Raw genomic sequence first — 26,799 nt, forward strand, 5'->3', positions numbered from 1 at the left:
CCCGGGAGTGAGAAGAGGGCATGAATCTGGTCTCCACTTTGGCTCTTGATCTCTGGGGTTCATCCAGGCACTCGGGAGAACGATTTAATGACCCGCTCCGCCCCTACTCCCCCCGCCCAGGCAGCTCCGGGCGGCTCTCGGTCACACGAGAAGGGAGCGGGGGGGAATGAGCCACAGCGGCGGCTCCCCCCTCCCAGGAGGGGGAGGAGGAAAGGAGGGAGGGCAGGAGGGAGGGAGAAAGGAAAGCGGGCAGGTGACACCGCGCTGGGTTGCTCGGGCTCAGCGGGCGCGGGGCGGGCGGCAGGAGCGCGGCGGCCATGCACGTCAATGGGAAGGTGGCTCTGGTCACCGGCGGGGCGCAGGGCATCGGACGGGCTTTCGTACAGGCGCTGCTGGGCAAGGGGGCCAAGGTAAGTCTCGGGAAAGCGCGTCATCCCTCCCCTTCCCTCCCCTCTGCCTCCAGCCAGCACCCACGGGCGCGAGGTGGCGGCAGCCCCCGGGGCTCGGCTCGGCTCGGCGGGGCACCCGTCCGTCTCTCCATCCGCCAGACCCCCACTCGTTTTCCTCCCTCCCCGCTCAGGTAGCCCTCCTGGACCGCAACTCCGAGGCCGGACAGGAGAGCAAGGCGGCCCTGGACGAACAGTTTGAAGTGCAGAGGACGGTGTTCATCCAGTGTGACGTGACGGATCAGGAGCAGCTGAAAGGTAGGGAAATTCAGCGCTGCGCTCCGGTGTAAAGCGCAGCGACCGGAGCGAGCCCGGTCTGCCGCACCGGTAAGAGAGCACCGAAAGGTTCTGGGGGACAGCCTGCTCCCGACCGCTTCTGACAGTGACTCAAAAAGGATTTGTTTCCGAACCTGCAGATGTGAAATATTACTACCACAATTTCACCCTTTTCCTTCGCACGTGGGAAAGAAAAGCCAAAGAAATCTTTTTTATTGAGGTTCAGTGTGTGATATTTTTGCATTAAAGCCTCTGTAGAAAATAATTGTTATTTTATGAGTAATATATATAAACTTTAAAGCTCAGACTTGGTTTTTATAAGGCTTCAGTACAGATTCCAAGCTGCATTCCCTCGTAATAAATTCTGCGCTGGGTTGTAGTGCTCCTTCCATCCAGCACACTTACTTTCATTGCATGCTGCCACAGCTGAAAGCAGAACTGCCACAGTTGAAAGCAAAAAATAGCATGCTACTATACTGTGATGTTATCTGTGGGGTGATAACACCTCACACACATTTTGCAGATGCAGGGAATGCAAGGAGCTTCCCTCATAAATGATTTGCACTTCTGTTTTCACTTAGTGAAACGGTGTACCCTACTGAGTTCCTAGAATATCATATAATGTTGATGCACACCCTTCACAATATTTCATAACAGGCACATCACTTCATCAAAGGTTCATTATTAAATGATACAATCATAGGTAGTGACTCAGATACAGATTTTGACATCCCTTTTTTCAGCACTCTTTCCCCAGATTAATTTCTGCCAAACTAGATGTGAATATTTTTAGTTCTGTTTTTGTTTGCTAAACTTCACTGGTCACTTTCTCAAGAGTGGTCATTGAGCATATCCATTCCTCTTTTAGAAAACATTACAGTTATTCCAGAATTCAGCAATATTGTTTACAATTTCAAGCTAGCATGACAATGCCTAAGTCCATAGCTTTACAGTGCCTGTCTGAAAGAGAGATGCTGGACTTTAAATATGAGATATTCTCTAATCAGCAAACAAAGTCTTTATCAGCTAGGTTGATTACTGACTGTTTCTCCAAGTGGGAGGAGTAACCTAGGACCAAGAAAAAGCATCCTAGGGGTAGGAGTAACATGTGCTGTAGCATGGGTGTTAACCCAGTGTGCCTTCTCTCCCACAATTCCTCCTTTCTTTAGTGCCAGGGTAGTGCAGGACCAATAGGGTGTGAACTGGGAGCTGGAGTGAGCAGAATGGGTCAGCAAGGGAGGTGTTAGAACCAAATTAGTAGGAAAAGAGTAGGATTGGAATGGGCTCTTACAAACAGAAAGAGCAGCTGTTGTATATGCTTCTCTGATAATCATATTAATCCTGCTGTACATTTCTTACCATAAATTTGCAACCATGTCTTACAATCTTTTTGGGTTTATGTGTTGTTTTTGGTGGTGTTTGTTGTTTGGGGGTTTTCTGACTGCTTTATTTTCAATTTTTTCACTTGTAATTGTATGCTAGTGCTTAATGAATTTAGATTAATTTCATACCTAATGTTTAAAGGTCTTATGGGATGAATCAAGTCCTGTATTTTATGTTAAACATCATGTGCATGAATGCAGTTCCTCTTTTTATAACAGTAGGAAACAAGTTCCAATACTAGAACTAGTATCTGTAGGTACACAAGGCTTATGGGCAGGAAATCAGCTGCTTCATCTACTTTCAAGTCTTACCTGTACTCTTTTCTCTGGTGGTTCTTTCAGTCTCCCATAAAAGTCTTCTATTTTGTCCTACTTTTGAAAAATCACCATACATTTACTTTTGCTTTCCAAGGGTATCTTAGAAGCTCCTCTATAACTGCTGTTTGTGCTTGGTTTCCACTGTTTTTCTTACTTTTCCTTTAAAATGGAAACTCCTCTTCGTTTTTACTTCTTCACTCAATGTTTCATATGATCATCTGCTTTTAATTTTTATGGTTCCATAAGCACTAACTAGCGTGCAATGTAAAGGAATTGTTCTACATTTGAAAAGGCAAAAACAAGTCAGATTATACTGATGTGTGAGTGAGAACTTTTCTAAGAATTTACAGCGAGTTCTTCTTTTTGGGGATAGGTAAGAGATGGGATTACTGTAGACAAACTTTTACCAGAAATATTCCAAACATAGATATGAAAACAGCTGAAAAGCATTTGGCTCTTTTCTCAATGGGTAAACTAGAAAACTACAGTCAGTCCATGAATCTAATAAACAAATAATTAGCAAAATTACTATTATCCCTGGTGGGTTTTGAAGGCAAAAGAGTCTATTAAGAATTAGGTTGATGAAAGATGTTATTTAGAGAAGGCCTAAGAGGGAATCAGCCAGTTTCCAAAATTTGGAAGTTAATTGAGGACCCAAATGGTATTTATTTTACTCATTGAAACTAAGTTAAATACTCAGTTCTGCTCGTAATAAAGCCAAAGGTTTCCATTTACCCTTGTTGATGCAGGATTGCTGAGATGAGAAGTGATTAAAGAGTTAAGTTGAGAAAAGACAGAAAGAATTAGCAACAAACATAAGAAAAGCCAAAAAGGCAGACAGCCAAAACTAGAGGATTTAGTAATATTACAATATTCTAGTATGGAATAAGAATATTAGAAAAATCTGTACAATAAAGGCAATCAGACAAATAAAACCTTTTCCATCAGCTGCCTAGCTCTTGTTTTGATGTGAAGAACATGATGGACCTGCAGCATTCAGGCAAAGAAAAGGCTGTAACAGTACTGACTGTTTTTCTTGTATGGTACAAGAAAAAACTTTGTACATCCCTTCAACTGCTGTAAAAATATGTAGGTGTCTGAAAGCTGCTGCTATGCTCCTGAATAGCCAAATACTAAAGATCAGAGAATGAAGATGTTCCTGGGATCATCTTTCAGTGAAATAGTTTCATTAAGACCTATCAAGCATAATTTCAGTACACCTGAAACACTGTAGATTTTCAGTCAGTCATCAAACAATGTTTTTTAAAATAATACTGTAGAGGTGGTGTCTTGGTTTACACAATAATAAATATTTAGTGATAAGAATAAAGGGAAAACCAAACAAGCTATATGTGCATGTAAGATAATGTCTTTAGTCCTGGAAAATCTTAGTTTGGAATGAACATCTGGAAGTCATCTCATCCAACTACCCGGTCAAAGCAGAGGCAGGCTTGATGAGTTTGCTCCTCACTGTGACATCATGATGTTTTTCCACACACATCTTTTATCTCAGTTCTAAACCTTGTCACCTGGGAGAACACAATGTCATTGTGGCAGTTTCCCAGTTCTTTATTTTGAAATTCTTTGGAAGACAGGTCACTACTTTTATCATCAAAATGAAGAAGATTTGAATTTGAGAAACAGATTATTAAAGTTACCACACAAGAAAGATGTATAACATTGTATCCATAAATATATACATTTAAACAAGAATCATGATGAAGTATTTGTACTTGAAATATTCATATTAATTATTCATTAAATAAAAATTGGCTGAATGAAGAAAATTGTTCTGAATACATGAAGCTTTTTAGTTTTCATTTAAAATAGATGGTGTCAAATCTTGAATTCACTAACTGTGTCAAACTGTTACAAATCAAGCTGTAAATGCTTATTTTACATAATTAGGGTGTCAAAATCCTATCTAATGCAAAATGTATAGATGATAAGAACTTTTATTAGCTCCTGTTATCAGACATCATAAAACCGAATGAAAAGGCAACTATGGTATTTTAATCCTTTCAGTTTCCCTGATTATGTCTAATATTAGTGCATATTAGATAAAGCATTTAATTGCATGTTGCCCATTAGTGGCTAAGAAAACAATGAAGACATTTTGATAGACTAATAAAGAATTAATTTGTACACATGTACTTTTATGTCTTACTTTCCACAAATGCTAAGAAATTTCACCCTTGGATCTTCCTATAGATGCTTTCAAAAAAGTAATTGAACATTTTGGAAGGCTGGATATTGTGGTTAATAATGCTGGAGTGAACAACGAGAAGGACTGGGAAAGTACTATACAAACTAACTTGGTAAGCATTATCTCTTTCACATGTTCATATTTAAAGCTGAAATACACTTAACAGCCTTGGCTTGTACAGACTGTGCCATGTGACAGAGCATTAATTATTGGACTGGTAAGCACAGCTATTGAAACAATAACCATGTAACCGCATGTGTACTAACCAAAGAAAGGGTGCGTGGTGGGTCCTTTAAACTGTCTGAGACATGCAGCACTGTGTAGAAGTACTCAGGCTATCTATCACTAGAAAATGTTCTCTTTCTATAAAACACAATGAAATTCTAAAGAGGAGTAACAATCAACTGCCAAAGCAGTAGAGCTGCATCCACAGTAGGCCCAGTGTTTATATGAAGGTTTTAGAATATTTTAGTTACTTGTGAGACTCAGCTGGCCTGCATTAGAGGATAAGTTGCCATTTGCCGTTCAACCAAGAGCTCCACATTTTCTTCACCAACAAAGCAACCATATAATCTGAGCCATTTCACCATTATCACTGGTAGAAGCACACCTCTTAAGAGCACTTACTTGTTAAAACCCAGTACGTTCAACAAGGTTGTAAAATTCATTTTTGAACAGACTATTACCAGTTTTTTGATATAAGAACCACAATATCTGTTTCTCAATGGATTTTTTTTTTAATTTAGAGTATATTACTGGGACATCTAAGCTCCAAAGGAAAGACCAACTTTCTAAGTTAAAAAAATTCTGACCAGCTAGTATTCTACCACCTGTGAAGTCCTAATTCAATGGTGATTTAACAAGTCACCTCATGATCATACTTACTGCAAAGAAAGTAGCAAAAGGAAGCTCTGAAGAGTGAAATGTGAAGATTTCTCATTTGGAATTTTTCAGGCAACAAGAAAGCTCAGAATAAGAAAATTGAGTTTGTTTTTGTCAAAAATTTTGAGGACCAAACTACTTGTCTTTGAATCCTAATGTCTCCATGAAAACAAACTAACAAAACAACCCCAGGACAAGTAAGACAAACTGTATATGATAGAAGTTACAGAAAAATTAATGTCAAAATAGGTATTTGGGGAAAAAAATTAAGTTTCATACCACCTTTCTCTTGACCTTTTATATCTGTCTATTCTTCACATATTCTTCAAGATTTAAGTACATATATTTCTTCCTCCTTCTCTCATTTCTACAATGTGCTGAAAAATCAAACATCAGGAAACTTCATATTGTGAAGTAACAGTACTCTGTCATCCTCAGTGATATGCAATATCAATATCTATTAATACAGATCCCTTGAATTTGAAAGAAGACTTTATCTGTGTTCTAGACAACTTATTTCTATTTTTGTGCCTGGTTTTAACACAGGATATAAGTTACTGTAGACATCCATTCACCTATCAAATTTGCAAACACAGATAGTCATCATTAGAAAAACCAAAGTCCATGTGAGAAACATATTTGGCTGTCACCCACCTTACAGTTTAGCTCAAAAACTAAAGGCACTTCTGATCATGAAATCTTGAAGATATATACTGTCCAGGTAAATAATGTGGTGTCTTAATAATTTTTCAGTGACAAGAGCTTCAAACAGAAGACATTGAGAACCTCCTTCTGCTGTTTTGCAGATGACACCAAGTTGGGTGGGAGTGTTGATCTGCTGGAGGGTCTCTACAGAGGGATGTGGACAGGCTGGATAGATGAACCAAAGACAAGTGTCTGGGGTGCAATAAGGCAAAGTGCCCAATCCTGCACTTTGTTCTCAACAACCTCATGCAGAACTGCAGGCCGCAGGAAGCATGGATAGAAAGTAGCCCAATGGAAAAGGACCTGGGGGTGTTGGTTGACAGCCAACTAGTTGAACGTGAGCCAGCAGTGTGCCCAGATGGCCAAGAAGGTCAATGGCATCCTGGCTTTTACCAGAAATGGTGTGGCTAGCAGGAGCAGAGCAGTGACTCTCTCTGTATTTAGCACTAGTGAGGCTGCACATCAAATTCCATTTTCACTTTGAGCCCCTCAGTACCAGAAAGACATTGAGGTATTGGAGAATATCTGAAGAACGGCAGCTAAGCTGGTATAGGGTCTTATAAGGAGCAGCTAAGGGAGCTGGGGTTGTTTGGCCTGGAGGAAAGGAGTCTCAGGGGAGACCTTATCAATCTCTAAAACCACTTGAAAGGAGATTGTAATGAGGTGAGGGTCAGCCTCTTCTTCCACGTTAGTGATAGGATGAGGAAATGGTTTGAAGTTGTGCCAGGGGAGGTTAGACTGGATCTCAGGAAACATTTCTTCACCAAAAGGGTTGTCAAGCATCGGAGCAGGCTGCCTAGGGAAGTGGTTGAGTCACCATCTCTGGAGGTATTTAAAAGACCTATAGATAGGGTGCTTGGGGTCACAGTTTAGTGGTGGCCTTGGCAATGGTGGGTTATCAGTTGGATATGATGTTCTTGAAGGTCTTTTCCAACCTAAACAACTCTAGGATTCTGTTCTTTTTTTTTTCTTATTACAAGTGATTGAGCAAAAGCAGACCCTAGGTGAGTTTTTTGCTTCTTGTTGAAAGGAACAAAGTATGTCTGAAATACATGTTTTAAAAATGTCTCTGTTTCCCTGATGTGGGATATTTTAAGTATTCTTTGTATTATTCCTAAGAACAAGAATAACTGCTACAGTCACACATTGTGATACACATAATACACATATTTTTTATTTTAAAAAGGGAAAATAAGCCCTTTACATTCCAGTTGTTGTCTTAGTGATATCATTTATATATTGAAATGACAAATATTCCTTGCCCCAGTTTAAAGTACAAAGTACAAAAGTAGAGCAGTACAGAGCAAGATAAATCAGAACAAACACATCTGGGGTGTGTTCTTTATGGCAAAAACAGTTCACAGAACCGGTTGGTCTTCAAGAATATTTTTAAAGGAGTGTAAGGGAGTTCTCTGCTAGTACTGCTTGAGAAAGCATGAAGAACAGAAATGAAGAAGCAAGTTCAAAAACTGGGACTTAATTCACAAGGAAAAAGAGGAAATAAAACACAATTCCTACTTGTATCCATTACAGTTTCCCAAGAGCAAGAAAATACAACTTAATAAAGATGGGGATGGGGGTAGAAGAAGTATCAACTGCTAAAAAGGTATTTCTCTTGCAGTGTTTTCCACCATTTTGCTCCATTTTGTGCTAAACATCCATATGCTCATTACTTTATAAATATTTCTGTTACTTTCTTTTGTTAAGTATTCCAGAAATGCCATCTATTTGTCACCTCAAAACTTCAAAGCTCACGGTGTGAACTTGATCAATATCAGCTTAATCAACTGCTCATACCCATACGAGTGTTCACTCCTGTTACTATGGTGCAAAAGAAAAAATCCATACAGGAATTCCACTTTAAACAGATATTACCAGTGTAGTTTCAACAGTTCACCACACACACACATACAAATGCACAGAATAGCACAGGGGTGTATGACATATATGTTCTTACCAAGAGTCCTACCTACAGCACTCCAGCATAAGAATAGTGTTTATTGCATTCAACTTCATATGAACTTTTACCTTAGGGATCCAAAAATTTCATAATCTGACTTTTTTCTCTTCAAATCCCTAAAGCAAGAAAAGGGCCCACATCTTTATGAGCCTTGAAAATATATGTTAGTTAAACATAATTGGGTATTCTAAGAAATTTTGGTAATTTTATCTCGTGTTGATGATGTAGGCTTTCTGGAACCTCTAAAATTAGAGTGGCCACTATAACTACAATATTTTCTCTGTACAAATGCACTTAGCACATTTTATATTAAAGACAATCCCCCAAATTACATGCAGATTCCCTTTTTATGTTCATGTCAGAGGTTTCTGAAAACTGACACAGCTTGCAGTATACAGTTCAATGTAGCAGGACTGGTATCACATTTTCTTGCATTTTAAGTATTACCTTAAACAAAAATTCAGAAGCACTTTATGTGACATTTTGACTACCTTCTTGTTTTATTATGCCAAAAAATTAATTTTGTACATATATTTAAACAAATTTCCCAAATGTAATTACACAGATTAATGAAAAAAATTGAATGCAAAATCACAACTACCTCCTGTTTTTGTGATGATTTTGCACACTTTAATACATTATGGCAAAACTTTAAATTGCAGGCCAGAAATTGGGCACATCAAAAAAACCCAGTCACATGGAATCCAATTATTTAAGCATTCCCCAGAGAGAAGTAGAATTCAAATGCGTTACTAGACAAAATGTTGCAATACCCAACAATTCCAAGTTTTTACATTTTTTATGGGTTTGCATAAGTTATTTCCATAAATGAGAGAGGTAACAATTTGCATAAATTTAGAAAAGTTACTAAAAGAAGTCTACCAAATTCATAGTTTGTCCCTGCAAAATATTTGGATTGGAACTATAGAGAAGATAATGCAACACTGTATATTTACGTGTGACTCCTTTCAATATAGCTCACGGTGCAATAAATGTTCCAGTAATTAGCAAACCTTGCAAAATCAGTTTGCTCATCAGTAAGGAAATACTCCTCAAAAGGGCAGTTAATGTCTTGGTAGAAACCAGAAGGGTAACTAAGTAAACATCAGAAGTGATTAACTGAATTTATTTTTGGGACAAAGACTTCATGATCATCACAAGGCTGTTCCACTGTGCAAGCCATACAAAGGATCCCTTGGGAGTATGCTGCAGCCTTCGTCTGGTCCATACACATTGCTTGCCTTTCCCAGTGTACCAGGAGAAATGACAAGGACTGAACTTTCATCCCAAAATAATGTGACCCAGACACATAGCTGGATTCAGCAGCTGGAAATAAACAGTGGATCCCACAACACAGACAAAGGCAAGCACTGTTTCTTAATGCCATCAACACAGAAACAAACCAAAACAAACTGCTATCTGTAGAAGATAAAATGGTATATGTGACTGATTTACAACGTTTGCCTTCTAAGACAACTAGAAATTCACTAGCTCAGTCGGCTATTCTTCAGCATAATTTTATATCAGGGGACCAAGTGTCTATGGAGAGATGTAGCCAAAAAGAAACACTTCCTTTGAAATTAGTGACATGAGGGTCAATCCTCTAAGTGCATAAAGAAGCATATAAGTATAATTATTTTTATTATTCATATTGCATTAGGAAGGACACAGTGACCTACCTTAATTGCACAGTAAGTCAATGAACTTTTTAGCTTACAGTTTTAATGTATGTTTATAGCAACCACAGCTGAAGTACAATGAAAAGCAAATGTCTTTAAACTAAGAAAGTACTTAAGCATAGCTATTCAAAAAGCAATGGTATTCAAATGTCCTTCGTGAATGGAGGCGTGTGGAGTGGAAACGGGGGAAGTAAAGAAAACTACCATAAAAAAACTAAAAGATAGTGTTTCACTCCAACCTTGTAAAAAAAGCTATGGATTTGCAGCAAATGAACAAATCCTACTGCACATTCCTTTCTCCTTTTTACCTCTCCCTCCCTAGACTTCTTGTTTTCCACAGTTTGAGCTGGAAATTCAAACTCAAGAGCCTCCAATTTCATTTCGTAGAAATTAAATTAACCTCTACATAGCAATGCCAAGGGACTTGCATCCTTGCTACAACTTGTCTACTTCCTAGAAAATATACATTATAAAAAAATCAGTCCCACCTTCCTGTCCAATAGCAAAATGCTAAAATTTTCCATGGGTACCACTAGCAGCACTTAGTTTTAGACTTTTGAACTCTGTCTTATGCAGTTTACAAGGTACTTTAAATGTTTCCTTATAGATAGCCATCAATTTACAACATCACAGTACGAAAGGCAAATGATCTTGGGTCAAATTCCAGCTCTGTGCTAACCTGCTTTATGAAACCGCAAGTCCATGGCTCTTTCATTTTTGTTCATTATCCCTAGCACTGAACTATGTTAGCTCAGGAACCTATATAAAACGTTAGGACTGATTACCCTTTTTTTTCCCTCAAAGGAATTCATATTGCTGTACCATCTTAATAGCAATATAGTACTTATCTTCAACACTGAAGAGCGAATATATTTTCTCAGCATGAAATACTAGCATGCATAAGGAGACAGCAGAAGTATCAGACAGAGGTGGAAGGGAAACCTTATTAGATAGGTAAAACTCCTGTTAAATAGGAGAAACTATGTCAGTTGGAATACCTGCCTTGAAACACTAGAAGAAAGCACTGTATACTAAGTTACCTTCAAAGAAATTGTCACTTGCAAAAGATGATGATTAATGATGTTCTGAGCACCATCACTGAAGAACCTTTTTTTTCTTTTCTTTTTTTTAAATGGATAAAGCTAGAATGGAATACAAAGTATGAAAACTGAGTTAGAGGTATAATGTTGGGATCCAAGAATTTGTACACATTGGCTGGCATTGGTTCCCAAATCAGAAAAAACTGAATTAGTGCTCTATTGAAGACTTGGAGTCTAGTTAGAATCAGAGTTTCAATATATGATTTCCTTTAGAATGATACAATTAAAGCTATACAGCCATGGGATACATAGAAATGTCAAGAATCAAGGATTTTTTAAAACACTGATACCTAAATTGCCATTTAAGAAATCATTAAATAAGTTAGCAATTATTGATATGATACTCTCAAAAATACTCTCAAAAGCAATTGCAAATGCTCAGAGTATTTGCATAATTATTTTACAATGTTTATCATGCTGTCAGATACCACTTTGAGTTTATTACTTTATAGTACTTCAGAAGGTCTGATCTCTAATCTAAATATGTAATTTATGAAAACTAATGTTTATATTATAACTTTATTGGAAAGAATCCCAAATTTTCCACTGGCACTTGAAGAGTAAAATTGTCCTCTTGGGAGACCACTCAGACTTCCAGTGCACCTTGATGGCCTATCTTCATTATGTGCTATAGCAAAACACTGTATACTGGTAAGAAAATAAACAGCAGTGTTGCTAAATCACATGGTTTTCAACAGCTAGAAGGACAGTAATTTAGATTATTTTCTGATTTTAATGATACTAGTTTTCCATAGCCAGGGTCAAAAAAACTGTGTGAGAGTCAGCTGTCCTAATTCTTGATTAACCTACATTTAATTACAAATCTGACAAATTTCATACTCTTTGTTCTTGAAATGTTTATGAACAACATCCATTCCACTAACTTCAGTTTTAAACAAAGGAACTGTAAAAATTTCAGCTCTGAATTGCTTTCCTGTACAGTCTCTTAGCATATTTTTATCTTAAACCAAGTCAGACAATTTTTTTAATTAGGTAATTTTAAAATTAACTTTCCCAGAATTTCTATTTGCAACAGACAAGCTATGAATTATTGTTGGTTAAGAGCATGGAATTAAATTATTTTAGAAGTTCAATTAGAGAACTACACAATCTGAAGAGACCTTTAGTTTCTTTCAATTTATGGAAAGGAAATGAGAGACATTTTTAATCATATCCCAAGCCCAGAAAACTGTGCAGAAAACACATAATTCTTTGCCCATCTCACTTTCTATTGTGTATTTCATGGTATAAGGAAGTAACAGATGATGATCTTTCTTCTAGAGTGCAGATTAATCATTCTGACGTCAACAATTAGGAATCCAAAGTCACATATGAGAGGAGGCCTGAGGCTGCAAATTGTGCACTTGCGAAGATGGATTTCATAACAAAACCAAAATCAAATGTGCTATTGTTCTTTGGAAAACAGTAATCCAAATACTGTTTTTCTTTGGGAAACCTCTTTCCCATTTGAGTGTTTGACACCCAGATTTGAGGAGCCAGCTTCCCTTCATGAACTCAGCTGGATCAACAGGCTCAAATGGAAAGTGGCACTAAGTCTGCTAAGCACACATTGTTGACTTCCATCCTATAGTAAGTTCTGCCACCGCTATCTTCCTTGGGGAACTACTGAGAGAATTTTCTCTCATGGAGAGAGGTGGATTCTGGAAAGAGAATGGGAAATCTATCACGCAGTGCTTTTCATCTGAAGTGTCACCTGCTGAGTGTGCAGACAGATAGGTTCTTCTCACCCTGCATATGAGGTTCAGAGTTTATCTATCTGCAGAATATAGTAATTCTTTACTTTACCAGCCTAAACATCATAAATAGCCATTTCACCCCAAATCAGTCACACTCAATGAAGTATTTGCAAGGATTACAGGTAAGGATTACAAGGATATAGCAGGTGTAAGGGGCAATATCCAAATGGAAGTCTGTCTTTATTCTGAAGACTACCTCTCACAATACCTTTGTGTAAAGGAGAACATGTTCCCAGCCACTTGAATAAATACTAAGTTAATGGATTCTAGAGAGAAAAAAAGAACAATACAGCAATTTTCATAAGAGAGTCAAGCAACCCACTTTTTTTCTTGTTTTATAATTGTAGTTTGTACAAGGACTAATCTAGCTCTATTATCTCTTAGAAGGCTGGAGGAATAGAAAAATCCTTAAGGAGCCCCAAGCTGCTTCCTTCTTCAATTGATTTATGTTCTCTAATCATCCTAAGTGGAATTCTCTTTTTCTGCTCAACAGGCTGAGCCACTGCTGCAGGGCATGACAGGACCTGCACCTGCTCTCCACAGACAATATTAACCCCTTTTCTTTCTAAAATATCTTTTGTACAACCCTTTTCTTCATAAATATTTTCTGTACATCCTATCATAAGTATATATTAAAAAATACCACCCACCCTTAAGTCCAAATCTAATTTCAATTGAGGTGCCAGTTAGTTTATGATCAGAATAAGTATGCCTTATGGCAAAGCTACTGGACATTAACAATCTTGGGTTTAATAAATCAAATTTATATGTGACAATCAACATTAAACAGCACTAGATTACCTTTACAAGGGGATTTGCTACTTTCCAGAACATGTAAGAGAAATCAGATTTACTTTGGTATATTTCAAGACTGAACAACAGTGAAGAGAATTTTGAAAAACAGAAAGGTTCTGTTAAAGCTTCTGTTATAGCATCCTTTCGATAATAATCAAAATATTTTTAAAAAACATGTTAGCTGACACAAAACTTCCCAGGAGAGAAACAAAAAAAAAAGCTTTTCTATGCTGTAACACTGTTTCACTAAAGTTACTGTCTTCCACCAGGAGCCCTGTCTGCTGCCTTTCTCTTACTGTTTGTTTAAATCTCAGGTAAAGTGACTCACTCTCTGGGAGAAACTGTCTCTCATGATTCATCCAGGAGGCTTATAACCCCAGGCTTGTTGTACATTTGGACATCTCAGTTTAAATGTCTGAAGTTCAGTGAGAGGAATACCAGCAGAATTTCTAACTGCATTAGGGATCAAAACCAGATTTTAAGGAATCAGGATTATATAGGTTTCAGAAATTTTCTTTTTCCTCAAAATACTTTCTTAAAAAAAAAAAAAATTGTAAAAATCACATACTGCAACTAATATTAAGCTAAACATTTCACATTTCTTAGAATGTTTTTTTTACCTTATCTGTATTTGCCTGTTTGGGCTAACTTTCATTTGAGAGGACTAGTAAAGCTCCCATAACTTTAGCCAGAAAATAATACAGATCTTTAATATCCTGGGACCAGAAATATATTCTTAATCCTAAAAACTGTAAACTTCTTGTGACTTGAGCCAAATGCAGTTTTAAGTGTTAATGTTATTTTCAGATACAGTCCGTACAGTTTTTTATTATGCATAACAGTGTGTCTCAACAAAAATTATGGGATTTAGATCAGTTCATCTGCCACTTATATTTTTAGATAAGGTGTGTGTTTGATCTATAATTTACTTATTTAATTTCTTTCGTGGCTCTTATTTCACTTTGCAGTTTAATTATTGATATCTTCTTAAGAAAAATAAGTAAACTGCTATTACTTCTATTTATTGCAGTCCCACTTCTGAAGTTATGGAGTTGCAATACTGTGGAGTGTCTTTTGTGTTTATAATCTTCAAAGTATGAATAGGATCACTGGTAAAGCAATACACACCACAATAAAAACAAGTTTCAGTTTGTAGGAGCACAATAGAAAGATACTTTGTATACCATAAATAATTCAGTAAAATATTTTAATAGTTTCAAATAATCTTTGAATATCTTTGATAATTCCTTCCCCTTATACCAGACATCTGTGATTAGAGGAACCTACCTTGGCCTAGAATACATGAGAAAAGGAAATGGAGGCAATGGAGGAGTAATCATTAATATCTCATCCTTAGCAGGTGAGAATATTTTCTGCAAAACACTTCCTACTACTTTTTTTTTCTAAAGTAAATGAATCATACTTATCAGTCATATTTTTTCTTCTTTCTTATGGCTCTTCTCTGTTTATTTTTCCATGTTTATATTTATTTTGACATGGTTTTCATCATAGCAACAGAAGCATATCAAATCACTACAACTTTCATTTGCTTTTTTAAGCATAGTTCAATAGAAAAATCAGTAATTTTCCTAACCTATCGGTCTCATATTTAGAATCTTGTGCATGATGTAAATTCCTCCATTCAATTCCATAGGAGGACAGTTGTAGGAATATCTAAGACTAGACTGTATCTACTTTACTAACAAAGATTGTCATACACCCACTCTGTTCCAAGTCCTCTCAGATGTGATCTACTTGTGCTTGAGAAGCCATAAAATTAACATATTTCACCGAGCTTAAGCAAGTGTTTTCTTTGCTCACTCTTTGTCTATGCTATAATTGTGTTTCAACTTATCGGCATAAAAATAGCATTATATGGGTCAGGGTTATTGCTGCTCAGCTGTGAGGCAGAATTCTGCACCATTTCCTGTGGTACAGTCAATGTTGCAATGACTCGGCTCACAGCAAAAAAGCACAGCTGAAGGGGAAACTATATACGGACAATGATGTCATCTGACAACCTTCCTCAAAAAATGTGTGGGGAAGTACTTCCATTCTCTCTTTTTCATTTGAAGAGTTTGTTCTCTCTTTCTACTGTTATACTGTCTGGGAAAAATAATATATATGCTAGCTTACACTTGGATTGTCAGAGCTTTCTTTGGTATCTGTGCAGATTAACAAATTAGAGCAATTTTTTCCAGGATATTCCTATCTGTCTTAACAATGAAAAACCATTTAAGAGCACTGGCCATAGTTACTGACTGTGGATAGGTGTGGATGTTCTGAGCATTAAGTTCTCTTGTAAACCTTAGCTTTTGTAATAAAAAGTCTAGTTCACCCTATTAAGATAGTGCATATGGATCCTGAGGATCTGACTTAATACATGCACATATCTCATACGGGTGAGAGGTTCTTTATTAAAAGCCTCTGTGTACTTTTAAGTCAGCATTTGTAATACTGCCTAACACATTGCCCACTGACGCCTCTAAGTTTATCCCTATTGGCTCGAATGGACATTGTATGAGGATCAAATTAACCTGAAGGAACTGCCGTTGCAGTACAAGAGTTCATCAGCACAAGTAAAAGATTAAACATTTTCACAGGAACACTGGTGTCCAGGCAGTGCTTAAAAAAGGGCAGAGGTAGCAACTAGTTTGATTCCTTTTCTAAATAGTCTCACATATGCACAAAATGACTTTGTTTTTAAGACCTAAAAGCTTGGCTGTTCTGTTTGTTAAGAGCTTGTAAGAGCTGTTTTAATTATTTGATTAAAATTTGCATTTATTTACTTGATTTTTTAACATATCCATTATGATTGTGGGTATCTAACAAAACAAAGTGTTCTTTGTTTTGTTTTCTTTTACATGGCTTGTATTTAGGAATTGTTTCCAAGGGCGTAAGAAAAAACACACTTTAAAAGCTAACATATACTAATTTTTATTGCTTACTTATTTACTACTACTTGTGCTTTATGACTCTAATTCTCCTCTCCAGTTGGAAGGTCTAGGTCCTGTAGTTTATTCCATACATGAAAGGCAAACTGCCATTGGCTTGCTTACTATTCTTTTTGAGTGTTTTCTCAGAACTAACTTCTGTTGATCATTAAATTTTTGAGTGGCTTTGATCCCCCCTGTGGAAGATCTCTATAAGATGCATACAGCAACTATTCCTGTGTCTTGATGAGCAACAAAAAGAATTGTATTTAGTGCTTACATAACATTCAATAATATTTGCTTTACACATTAATTAGTTTCCAGTTCTCCGCCATGGGAATTTTCCCAATGATTTGGACTAGGGACAGAATTAAGCCTTACAGATTTACATTTTCAAACACCCATGGAACTACTTAAATGCTTCCTATGAAGTCGATGCTTAAAGTGTTCATTCAGCTGGATTAAAGCCAGTGTCCACCCTGTCTTTCCAGTATTGGGTCTTCCTTTCTTTAGTCTCTCTGCAGGACAGGACTAGGTAAGAGAGGGAGACAAATATGTGAGCACATGCAGCAAGCACTCAGCTGTGTCTCAGATCTATAAATCTGATTGTTATTGGATTTGTGTATTCATATCAAGAAGAAGTAATGCTGCTAAACTGAAATAATGAGAAATGTATTTTACTTCTAACTTGGCCCCATAAAAAATAATTCTAATGACTGCAGGTTTTTGTATTGAAAAAAATTGATTTCAAATTCAAGGAGTAAAATGTTCTAAAATTTCTTCTGTAGGAAGCTACCTATTACCTTTATTTTGTTTAATGGAATAGTTACAAGCAACAGAGAAACCATACAAAACTAAATTTAACTCAAGAGATTATTTACCTGATTGAATTTAACATTGTCTTCTACCTTGTGGTGGCTGGTACCTTACACTTTTTGCAAGTAAAGGGAGAAAGAAAGTCATGCATACACTTTTGTCTTGGTAGTTTTCATATTTTGAAGAAGGTATTTTATAAAACTGAATTTGTATCTGTCTGGATTCTAGCAGACAAAAAGTCTTCAGAGTTTTCATAGAGGGTTTAAAATGGTAAATTTTTTAGCATACCACCAAGATTGAGAGGTTGTTCGATATGCAGTGAATCTGGTCACCTTTCTGTTGTACAGTCATATAAGTGCTTTGATTGCACTCAACTTTGAGCACTCAGATTCCACAAGCAGCTTGTTTGTCCTCCTTTTATATGGAAAGCTTCAGCCCAAAGAAATACTTAAAGTACCCATCATAGCAAACAGGCTTTAATAGGATCTGATTCTATATATATTACAAGAACAAAACTAAGAATATGGTTAACATCACTGAGTAAGGACTGTATCACAGTGATACAGGGGAGCAGAAGTGCCAATGGCTGTACAACCGGGGCCTTAATTTCATGATCATGAAGGAGCTTCTGGTCCCTCCGCTTTATTAAAAGAAGGATACTGAGCAGAATCCAACAGAATGAAGTTAAAAAATTTAGAAATTATTCCCTTGAGACTTCAGTTCACTATTAAAGGAATCATAGAAATGGCACAGCTTAGAATTTCTGCTAGGATTTCTGAGTGTCTTTTGTTTTGGCACTCAGGAGGACTGCTAGGATGTCATGAGGGTATACAGTGAAAAAATCAGAAGGGTCAAAGTCCAACTAAAAACTAAAAAGGTTAATAAATCTTATTCAAAGAGACTTGTTCAAAACTCTGAAGGCAATATGTGTTCAGTGGGGAAGTATAACTGGGGAAAAATGCTTAATTCTGTTTTCATCAAAATTCTTCAGCAGACTGAAGGGAAATTTCAGTTTCAACAAATCTTACTGATAACAATACAGCCTTATTGATACAATTTTCCACCTCCAGTACTAATTTCTCAAGATGTGGATATTGAAACTATTGACCATGATAAATAAGGTGTTGAAGTGAAAAGCCTGACACCATATCTCCAATGGTAGAATGATCTTGCCACTCTAACAACAAGGGGACTAGAGTATAAGCAAGGGCAAGAGCTGTCTATGTCAACCTGCCAGCAACTGAGAAAAATAAAAAAAGAGCAGTTAACACTGGTTTTGGTAAACCAAAGAGCATTTTGAGTCAACATGAAATCATTTGCAATTCACTGTGCAGCAACATCCAGAGAAAGAAAAATGTAGGCATAGCTGCCCCTCCTTGTTAAGAGAGATTAAAACACACATATATCACTTTCTAGAAGTACACTAACCCATCCATTTGAACACCCTCCCCTTCCTCCCCCCACTATTTTGTGCATAATGTTCTCTAGTCTGTTTCACAGCCATTCTGCATTGCATAAGATAATTAAATATTCATGGAAGGAGCAAATAGAATCCAGATTTTCTAACAAAAGGATGTCCTAAGTAATATGTTATGAACTCATCTTTGCTCACTGATTGAGTTGAGCAGGCTCAATATCACACAGTGGTTCATCACAAAATACTTGCTAAGAAAGTCCTTAGGACACATCACTAACAAGTTCAGCTCTTTCCAGTGCAGGGAAGTGGTTCAGAACTGGAAAGCCCACACCATGGTTCTCAGTACCAAACTCAGGAAGAAAAGTAAGACAGGGCTGTCATTGTTTTGTGTGAGAGGTGCTAAGACTAGTCTTAGCTGCTTGGGCTGAAAATGAGTCAATTGATTATTTCGTGGTTCTCCACTTCAGCAAAAATAATAATTTCAATTAGAAAAGAACTGGCTTTTTTAAAAAAATTATTTGTTCCTCCCTTTCTGCTTAGTTATTCTTGCTGTCTTTACCATTTAAGTAAGTCTTTGAACCTTATTCCACTTCATTACTGTGAGCTGTGCCCTTCCTTTGTTTATTTCTTGACTTTCTCTTCCCTCTCAAGTAAAAAGTAATTTGTCTCACTGTGCTTAAAAAAATAAAAATAAAATTGCCTCTAAATTCCTCCTCTGTGTCTCTCACTAAATTGTGGCAGTTTTATTTCTGTTTGCTGCAGCCTAATTGGAATTTTTTTTATCTAAAGCACGTAAAAGTACTTAAGAGTCTTTTTAAAAACAGTGTCATAATATTTCTAATGTGCTACTATTCCAATGTTTCCAATAATTTGAAGAATGGTGATGATCATCAAAATTCAACAAAAAGAGGAATATTAAGCCTGTGTTGTGATCACAACCCACAGGAGACAACACAAAAGCCATTTTCATAGAGTGAGATCTCAAGCAGAAGTTTAACACATCAGTCCAAACTAAGCAAATAAATACAAGTTAAAGAGAACAACCAGCCACTAGGTTTAGTTCCTCACTTTCCACTATTGAACAGTGCTAATAACAGTCTTGGATTCACTGGATCACCAAGGTAGCATATAAACCAAGATAAAACCTTGAAACTTTCAGGTTCGTAATTAGAACTTCGTGCTGCCTTAGAAAGTTTTTTCCTTTAGACAAAACAGATTCCAAAAGAAAGAGCCCATGCAAGTCTCTTGGCAAACATATTTTTTCTGGTAAATCCATATTTAAAGCTGGGAAGTGAATTCCTCATCTCCACTGAGATAAGTCCCACCCCTTCTTGAATGTATCACTTAAAGATATGAAATACGAAAAATGAAAGTAACCATACTAGATGTGAGTTATTAATTGAGATGACTTCCAATAGAATCAAACATTAAGGTATCAAAATCCCTATCCAGTTTTACAATGGCACATTAAGGAACACAGACTAATTTTATCCTCTAACTTTAGGATAGGCTGAGGTTTGCTATTCATAAGGACATGGCTCTCAGGTGAAACTACAGCATCCATATGGTCCAGTTCAGCTTTCATTGTACAGTGGAAATTGTTGGCATAATGGGCAGGAATGAATATGCACTCATAATCTGTCATTTCTTCTTGATTAGCTTCTTTGGCCATCGAACTCAGTCTTACTAGAACTAAGTTCTTAATTTTCCTTCAAAACCTCTGTTCTCTCTTCTTTTTCTACCATAAATAAAAATTTCTGCTCTCCCCCTCTCACCATCAAGGTTCACAATGTTAGCAGTCATTTGTTATTTTGCTTCTCCTTTTCCCACACTTCCTCTCTGAAGTCACTGTAAATTAATGCAGGTGTCCAGTTCACATCAGCTAGGGTGTTGGAAATCAAAGCTTATCTAAAATACTTCACATCCTTTATATACTTAAATACTTTACTAATTCATAGAACATGACTCAAAAATCTCATTCTTTAGTGTTTTCTTCCAGATCCTGTCCTCTCTTCTAAGTCATACTTCATAGATAAAACTTTTCCCCCTAAAAGTTACACTTTCTTTTATTACTGTTCTTTTGACTCTTTGTGTTTTTATCCGTCTAATATCTTTTACCAGCCTGTCTCAGATTATAAAATATTATCTGCACATTTTTACTACTCTATTTTGTTGTATCTCTATAAATATATCATAATTTTTTTACATTATATACCTATATGTGTGTTTAAGGTAATCATAAACAGGAGTTCTCAACATCTTTATTCAGCTATCTTTTTATTTTAAAGGACTCATGCCTGCTGCATTTCAACCTGTGTACTGTGCTACAAAGCACGGTGTAATTGGATTCACACGATCAATAGCAGTAAGTATGTGTTTTGGAAAAGAGTATCAGCAGCTCCTTCAGAACATGCTGAAGTTTTTCATATTCCTTCTCTATAGCCACAAAACTGGAATTAATTTTCTGAAAGGAAACAAAGTGTCTGAAGCAGTGGAGGTTCCCTCCTTTCACAAAGGCAATCCAGAGATGGAATAAGTATGGCATCTGTGTATTTATGACCAATTTGAGGTTTTGGGAGCATGGAAGAAAGACGTTGCAAAGTAATTTAGGGAGAGTGGGAGGAGCCCAAAAGCCAAATTCTAATCCAAGCTTTAAAAATTTTTTCAGAACCCCATCCCAGTCACTTAACATTTTGTTTTCCTTATTTGCCAGTCAAGTTGGTTACTTTTTTTAATTATAAATAGGCACTAAAGTGTACAAAAGTGACTCGGACTCACCATTACTTATTCTTACTGAGTCTTAATACTCCAAAAAGGCAAAATGACACATTCAAGATGGGACATGTAAGATGACCATATAGTAAGTCTCAGGCTCCGACTCCAAAACTTCCTAGTTAAATTGAACAGGTAGCATAATAAAGTAACTTGGAGGGAGCAGATATGGTTACTTTCAATAGATTAATCTACTCATATAAGATTTACAACCTGATTTCCAGAATTATTCGCCGAAAATAATACTTTGGATATTTTATCCATATTTTATGCCCCCATGCCCACATAAATTTAAATTCTTTTTCATATTAACCTTAAGAGAATAGTATAGATAAGTGTTTCATATACTACATCAAACACATCAAGAACCTGACACCTAGGCTTGCATTTTGTTTTTCTCGTTATAAATATAGATTACACCATCTAAGTGCAAAAGTAAATTAGAGGAAACACTGTCTTTATGTAACATAAGTATGTCAAGAAGAAAAAGAATAATGAACATAGCGAACCACAGTATTTACCAAGGAAGGTAGAAAAGCCTAATGTTGGGCTGGTCTAACATCTAGGACTTGACTACCTTTTCTCCCTCAGACTAAAAGGGCAGACTACTATACCATGAAAATGACATGAGACTTGCATAATACCCAAAAGGATTCCTGTTAAATATTAAAATAAATAGAATGTAGTGTTAACATTTATGGTTATTCTTGAATATGTCATGTATAGTTCATAAGTTCTGTGCTAAGAAAGTTCATCCAGCATTCAACGCATGCCTGAATGCTGATCAGACTTCTCTGCTACATACATACTTTGGTAGAACCACAAATGAGGGTACAGAACAACTTGTGCGTCTTGCTTTCATCATGTTCCTGAACTACTTCCTGAAAAAACTAGTGCCTCTTTCCTGGAGTTCACAGGGACTTTCCTGTGGAGATGCTCAATGATAGCTTCATACATTGGCAGGGACAACAGAGCAGCTGGAAAGGTTTAGCATTACAGTTCTAGGCATAAAGACTAAATCCTATTTCTGTTGATGTAGGAAGGCAAACACAAACTGGGAGATACTGTTTCTTCATTGCAGAGTTTTATTTTAATAAAAAAGTTCAGGTATTTGGGAGATTTTTTTTCTTGGTTTTGCTTAGAAGAGTTACCTCATCACCCTAGAATACTTTTAATGACATGCTAAGAGCACTAATAACAAAAAATATTAGAAAAAAACAGCATCATGCAAATAAGAGTGTTGATTTCTTGTAGAATTGTTCTCCCAACAAAACAAATAGGTTTTTTCCTAGTAATCTAGTATGATTACTACAGGAAATGTGCTTCAAACTTAGTTTGAAACAAAACAATCAGTAGTAACAAAATCTGCTTACTAAGCAAGGCTGAAAAGTACTTAGCGTTAAATCTCATTATCTAAAAACTTACACAATACTGTCTCAAAATGTTGATGACAAACGTCTAACCCTTTCTCTTTTCTAGTTAGCTGCTAATATGGACAACTACGGTGTAAGACTCAACACAATTTGTCCAGGATTTGTCAACACACCAATTCTTCAGTCAATAGATAAAGAAGAGAATATGGGACAATATTATTCATATAAGGATGAGATCAAAAATATGATGCAGTTCTATGGCGTGATGGAGTAAGTCAAGTCAGATACAGTGGGCTTTTTCCTTTTGTTCATGAGGAACAAAGACACACAGTAGCACTTTTAGAAAAATTAAAATAAAAGGGAAATGCTGCCTCAGACAAAAGACTATCAAATGTTTTCCTATAAACAAGGAAAAAAAGGAAGACATCTAAAGCTATTTTAACAGCACCACCGTCACAGTAATATATCCCCATATGCATTCCCAATTCCCAGCAAAATGCAAATCAAATTCCTAAGTTAAATGCATTGTGTTTAGTTTTTAATAGACCTAGGTGTTCCCTCACAAATTTCTTTAATCAAACTTCTTGTGAGATACAAGGTATATAATTTGCATTGAATTTTTGCAAAATTTGCCAGTGAAACAAGACAGAAGACCAAGAACTGAAAAAACTGGACTAAATTCATAAAAGCACAGTAGCAGCCATTGTGCATCAGATCAAAGAGTTATCTGACCCATTACAGTATTGCCAACAAAGGTCAAAAGCAGACATCTCGGAGAGCCTGTGAGAACAAGACAAGTATAAAGTGGGTTTTTTTAACACTTTCTTAGTTTCTAACAATTGGCTGCTCAGATGCTTCTGCACAAAGGAAATGCTATGACTGTGTTGTTTCACCCATACTTTTCCATATGTAAAATACATTGAACCTATTGACCACAGCAAACTGCATGTGAAATTATCCTTATGCTAATTTGTATGTCAGTCCTGCTACAGAAACAGCAGAATATATAAATCAACAGCAGAACTGCAGATGATTGTGTAAGGATTACTTCTGTCCATTTTCCTGGCAGAGAAGACTTTGATAGGAAGTCCAGTAGCATTTGGAAGTCCACAGGCGTTTATCAGAAACTAGAGCAAACAAATGAGGATTTGTAAAGCAGCCACTTTACATGTATGTCCTGATTGAGGAGACTAAATATCTCTCCTGAAACACTCATACCACCTCTGCTTTTCTTCTAAGGAAATTTGCTCAAACAAAAATTTGTTTAATTTTCAGGTTATATAGATTTACACCGAGTTTCTTTTACTTGTCCTTTTCACGTTTTATTACATCATGAATCTGAAATAACTTTTTATTTCAGCCCATCAACAATTGCTGAGGGACTGATAACAATAATTGAAGATGATACTCTAAATGGAGAAGTAATGAAGATTACAGCATCCCAAGGGATTCATTTTCAGCAATACGGCCAAACACCTTTTCCATCATCAAAGAGATAAATAATTGTTTTGTGCTAATTACTCCTGGCTTTTCTTACATATAAAAAGTTTGAAAAGAGTAATTTTGGGGAAAAGGGTTAATGTTTTATCTATAGCAGTAACAGTGTTCAAACGTTTGCTATAACAAAGAAATGGGCAAGAAAATCTGGTGTGGGAAGATGTTACCACTCTATTCTGATTATAAAAACACTAAGATTATTTATTTAGTATAATAAACACACCACCCTGAAGACTTTTTTTGTTGTTTAGTAATAGGGGCCACTTTTTTCATTCTGGTAGTTCTGATCTACAGACTCCAAGTGTATTTCGGTGGACCTGACTTATTTCTTAAAATTCTTTTCACTGTTGTGCCTACTTACATCTTCAATTCTTCAGACCAGGAATTCAATTCAGGAATCTAGCCCATAAGCTCTGTAAGGAGTTAAGAATTTACTTTTTCTTATGAAAGTTAAACAGAACAAGAGGCAAAATTCAAATTCCTTATATATATATATACATATATATAAGTATGTTCAAAATTCAAATTCCTGGTGTATATATGCACATATATATTAGTATGTTCCATATCATATAGGAAAGTACAGATTTTTATCTTCTTAGATTTTAGGTATTTATAAAATAATCTAGAAATATTTTTGTTTTCTTTTTTATATATATATATATATATATATATATTTGTGTGTGTGTGAATTTTCTCTCTCTGTATATACAAGGATGAATACTTTGGCATTGTTTGAAATGTCTGCTTACTCCTTAGATCTTATTTTCCAAAGCTTTAAATCTAATTTCTTTCCTGATTGATTAAAATATTAATTCAATCCTGAATAATCTGGGTCTTTTTCATGTTTTATACATGTCTGTTTTGGTTTCACAATACATATTCTGAGATGCAGCATGTCATACAGTGGTAATGAAAATAAAGATTGAGCTTCCTACCTCCTGAGCACTACTGGACCTCCTGAATCCAGGTCAATCCCCAGCTACATTTATCCCACAAACCTAAGTACTCCATGGGTTACGTGCCTGACAAAAATAATTTTTTACATGGTCATTTAATTAGGTGATGACCTAAAAAGATTTAATAGCTCCTGAGAAAGCTAGAAAAAGTTAAAATTTACCCTTCTTAGGAGTACAGACTTTAATTTCACAGATCTTTTTTTCAGCATTGTATCTGAAAGAGTGGAAATACCAGCACTTACCTTCTGTGAAGCTAGGGGGGAGAAGAAAAGAAATAGACACTCATACTTTTAATTACTCATTCTCCCATTTTTTTGGCTATGTTAGCACTATTTTTAAAGCCCATTTTGAATGCACACATGATGCAAGCCACAACTTTAACACCCCTGGTAGCATCTGCACATCCATCTGGACTGGAAAATACTATCTGATTTGATAGTATTAATTTCTACTTTTGTCTCAATAAAATGAGAGCATTTCTAATACGGGGCAGACTAGTGTAAAAGATGTGATGTAAACTTGAACTCAGCATGTGTTAGTTAGGTCCTAATGCTGATAATTATCTACCTCTGTATGTCTCCTTGTTAAGCAGCATTTAAAGATAGTTTATAAACAAGTGAAGGCTTAATAATAGTGATACTATATGCAAAACATGTAATGAGCAAACACCAGGTTAGGAGAGTAACTCAGCAGCTTCTCTTAGTAACACACCTCAAATAATGATGGGAATATTGTTGATAATATATTGCTATCTTGACTGCTTCTGTTCATCTCTGCTCCTTGCTGCTCCAAAAGAAATATCTGTTAAATAGGGTGGGTTGACTTTCCCAAGGGATCCGTGAAAGCATACGTAACTTAAGAATGTTAATAATAAGAGGCTAGAAGTCCAATGTATGCTCCCTGGGAGAATCAAAAACAGAAAGATATGTAAAGTTAATTAGAGCTAATCACTTTAGACATTGCTCAATTAACTTGTGATAATGCACTTGTAGAAAATTCTAATTGTATGAATCATCAGTATTCTAAGAGTGGATTCCATTTATGTGGTATATCAATAGTCACACAAGAAAATATCAGATTCATAAAATATACAATTTGACTCCAGGACACCTGGAAAATCTAAGCCTGTATCTGGGAAACAATTTAAGTCACAACTTTTTGTGTGTATGGGTCTTTTCTTCTGGTTTAATTTTGTAGCTCAAAAGACAGATGTTTTCAAATCAAAGCCATACAGAAAACTTCATGAAAGGCACATACTGCACTGATTTTCATCTGATAATCTGATAAGGAAGTCTCAGAATGCAATATATGCTCATTTGATCAAATAAACATTTAAACTAAAATAAATCTCAAATTTTTAGCACATCTGGAACTCAATGAAAGAAACACAATGAAGCAAAACTCTTGGTGCAAATTATAACGGAGAAAACTAGCCATCAAATTTCTACCTTTTAATTAAAAAGTGCCCCAAACCAAATATTACAGCTTTCCAGTTTCAGTTAGTCTGCATTTAAACACATCTGAGG

General features: G+C 36.2%; 1 protein-coding gene across 4 annotated transcripts; it reads left to right on the forward strand.

Annotated features, from left to right (window-relative positions):
• The first annotated feature begins 239 nt into the window (after positions 1–239).
• HPGD (15-hydroxyprostaglandin dehydrogenase) lies at positions 240–25,141 on the forward strand. 4 transcript variants are annotated; one of them, XM_027635876.1, is made up of 7 exons: positions 249–410; positions 581–704; positions 4,634–4,740; positions 14,770–14,866; positions 20,961–21,037; positions 22,924–23,087; positions 24,178–25,141. In XM_027635876.1, the coding sequence occupies exons 1-7, from the start codon at positions 318–320 to the stop codon at positions 24,314–24,316; spliced, it is 801 nt and encodes a 266-aa protein (XP_027491677.1). In that variant the 5' UTR covers positions 249–317; the 3' UTR covers positions 24,317–25,141. The 4 variants fall into 4 exon arrangements, with proteins under 4 accessions (XP_027491679.1, XP_027491677.1, XP_027491680.1 ...); XM_027635879.1 differs by lacking the exon at positions 22,924–23,087 and having other exon boundaries at positions 24,178–24,313; XM_027635878.1 differs by lacking the exons at positions 4,634–4,740; positions 14,770–14,866 and having other exon boundaries at positions 240–410.
• The last annotated feature ends 1,658 nt before the right edge of the window (positions 25,142–26,799 follow it).

The sequence above is a fragment of the Corapipo altera genome, unplaced genomic scaffold, assembly GCF_003945725.1.
Source record: "Corapipo altera isolate COAL_440 unplaced genomic scaffold, ASM394572v1 22b, whole genome shotgun sequence".
NCBI classification, from domain to species: domain Eukaryota; kingdom Metazoa; phylum Chordata; class Aves; order Passeriformes; family Pipridae; genus Corapipo; species Corapipo altera.

What these genes read in the sequence shown, in the direction of transcription:
- HPGD (XM_027635876.1), top strand. Translation starts at nt 318, where the DNA reads ATGCACGTCAATGGGAAGGTGGCTCTGGTCACCGGCGGGGCGCAGGGC. An exon ending in TGCTGGGCAAGGGGGCCAAG is followed by an intron (nt 411 to 580) that starts GTAAGTCTCGGG and finishes CTCCCCGCTCAG; the next exon opens with GTAGCCCTCCTGGACCGCAA. An exon ending in GTACTATACAAACTAACTTG is followed by an intron (nt 4,741 to 14,769) that starts GTAAGCATTATC and finishes CCCTTATACCAG; the next exon opens with ACATCTGTGATTAGAGGAAC.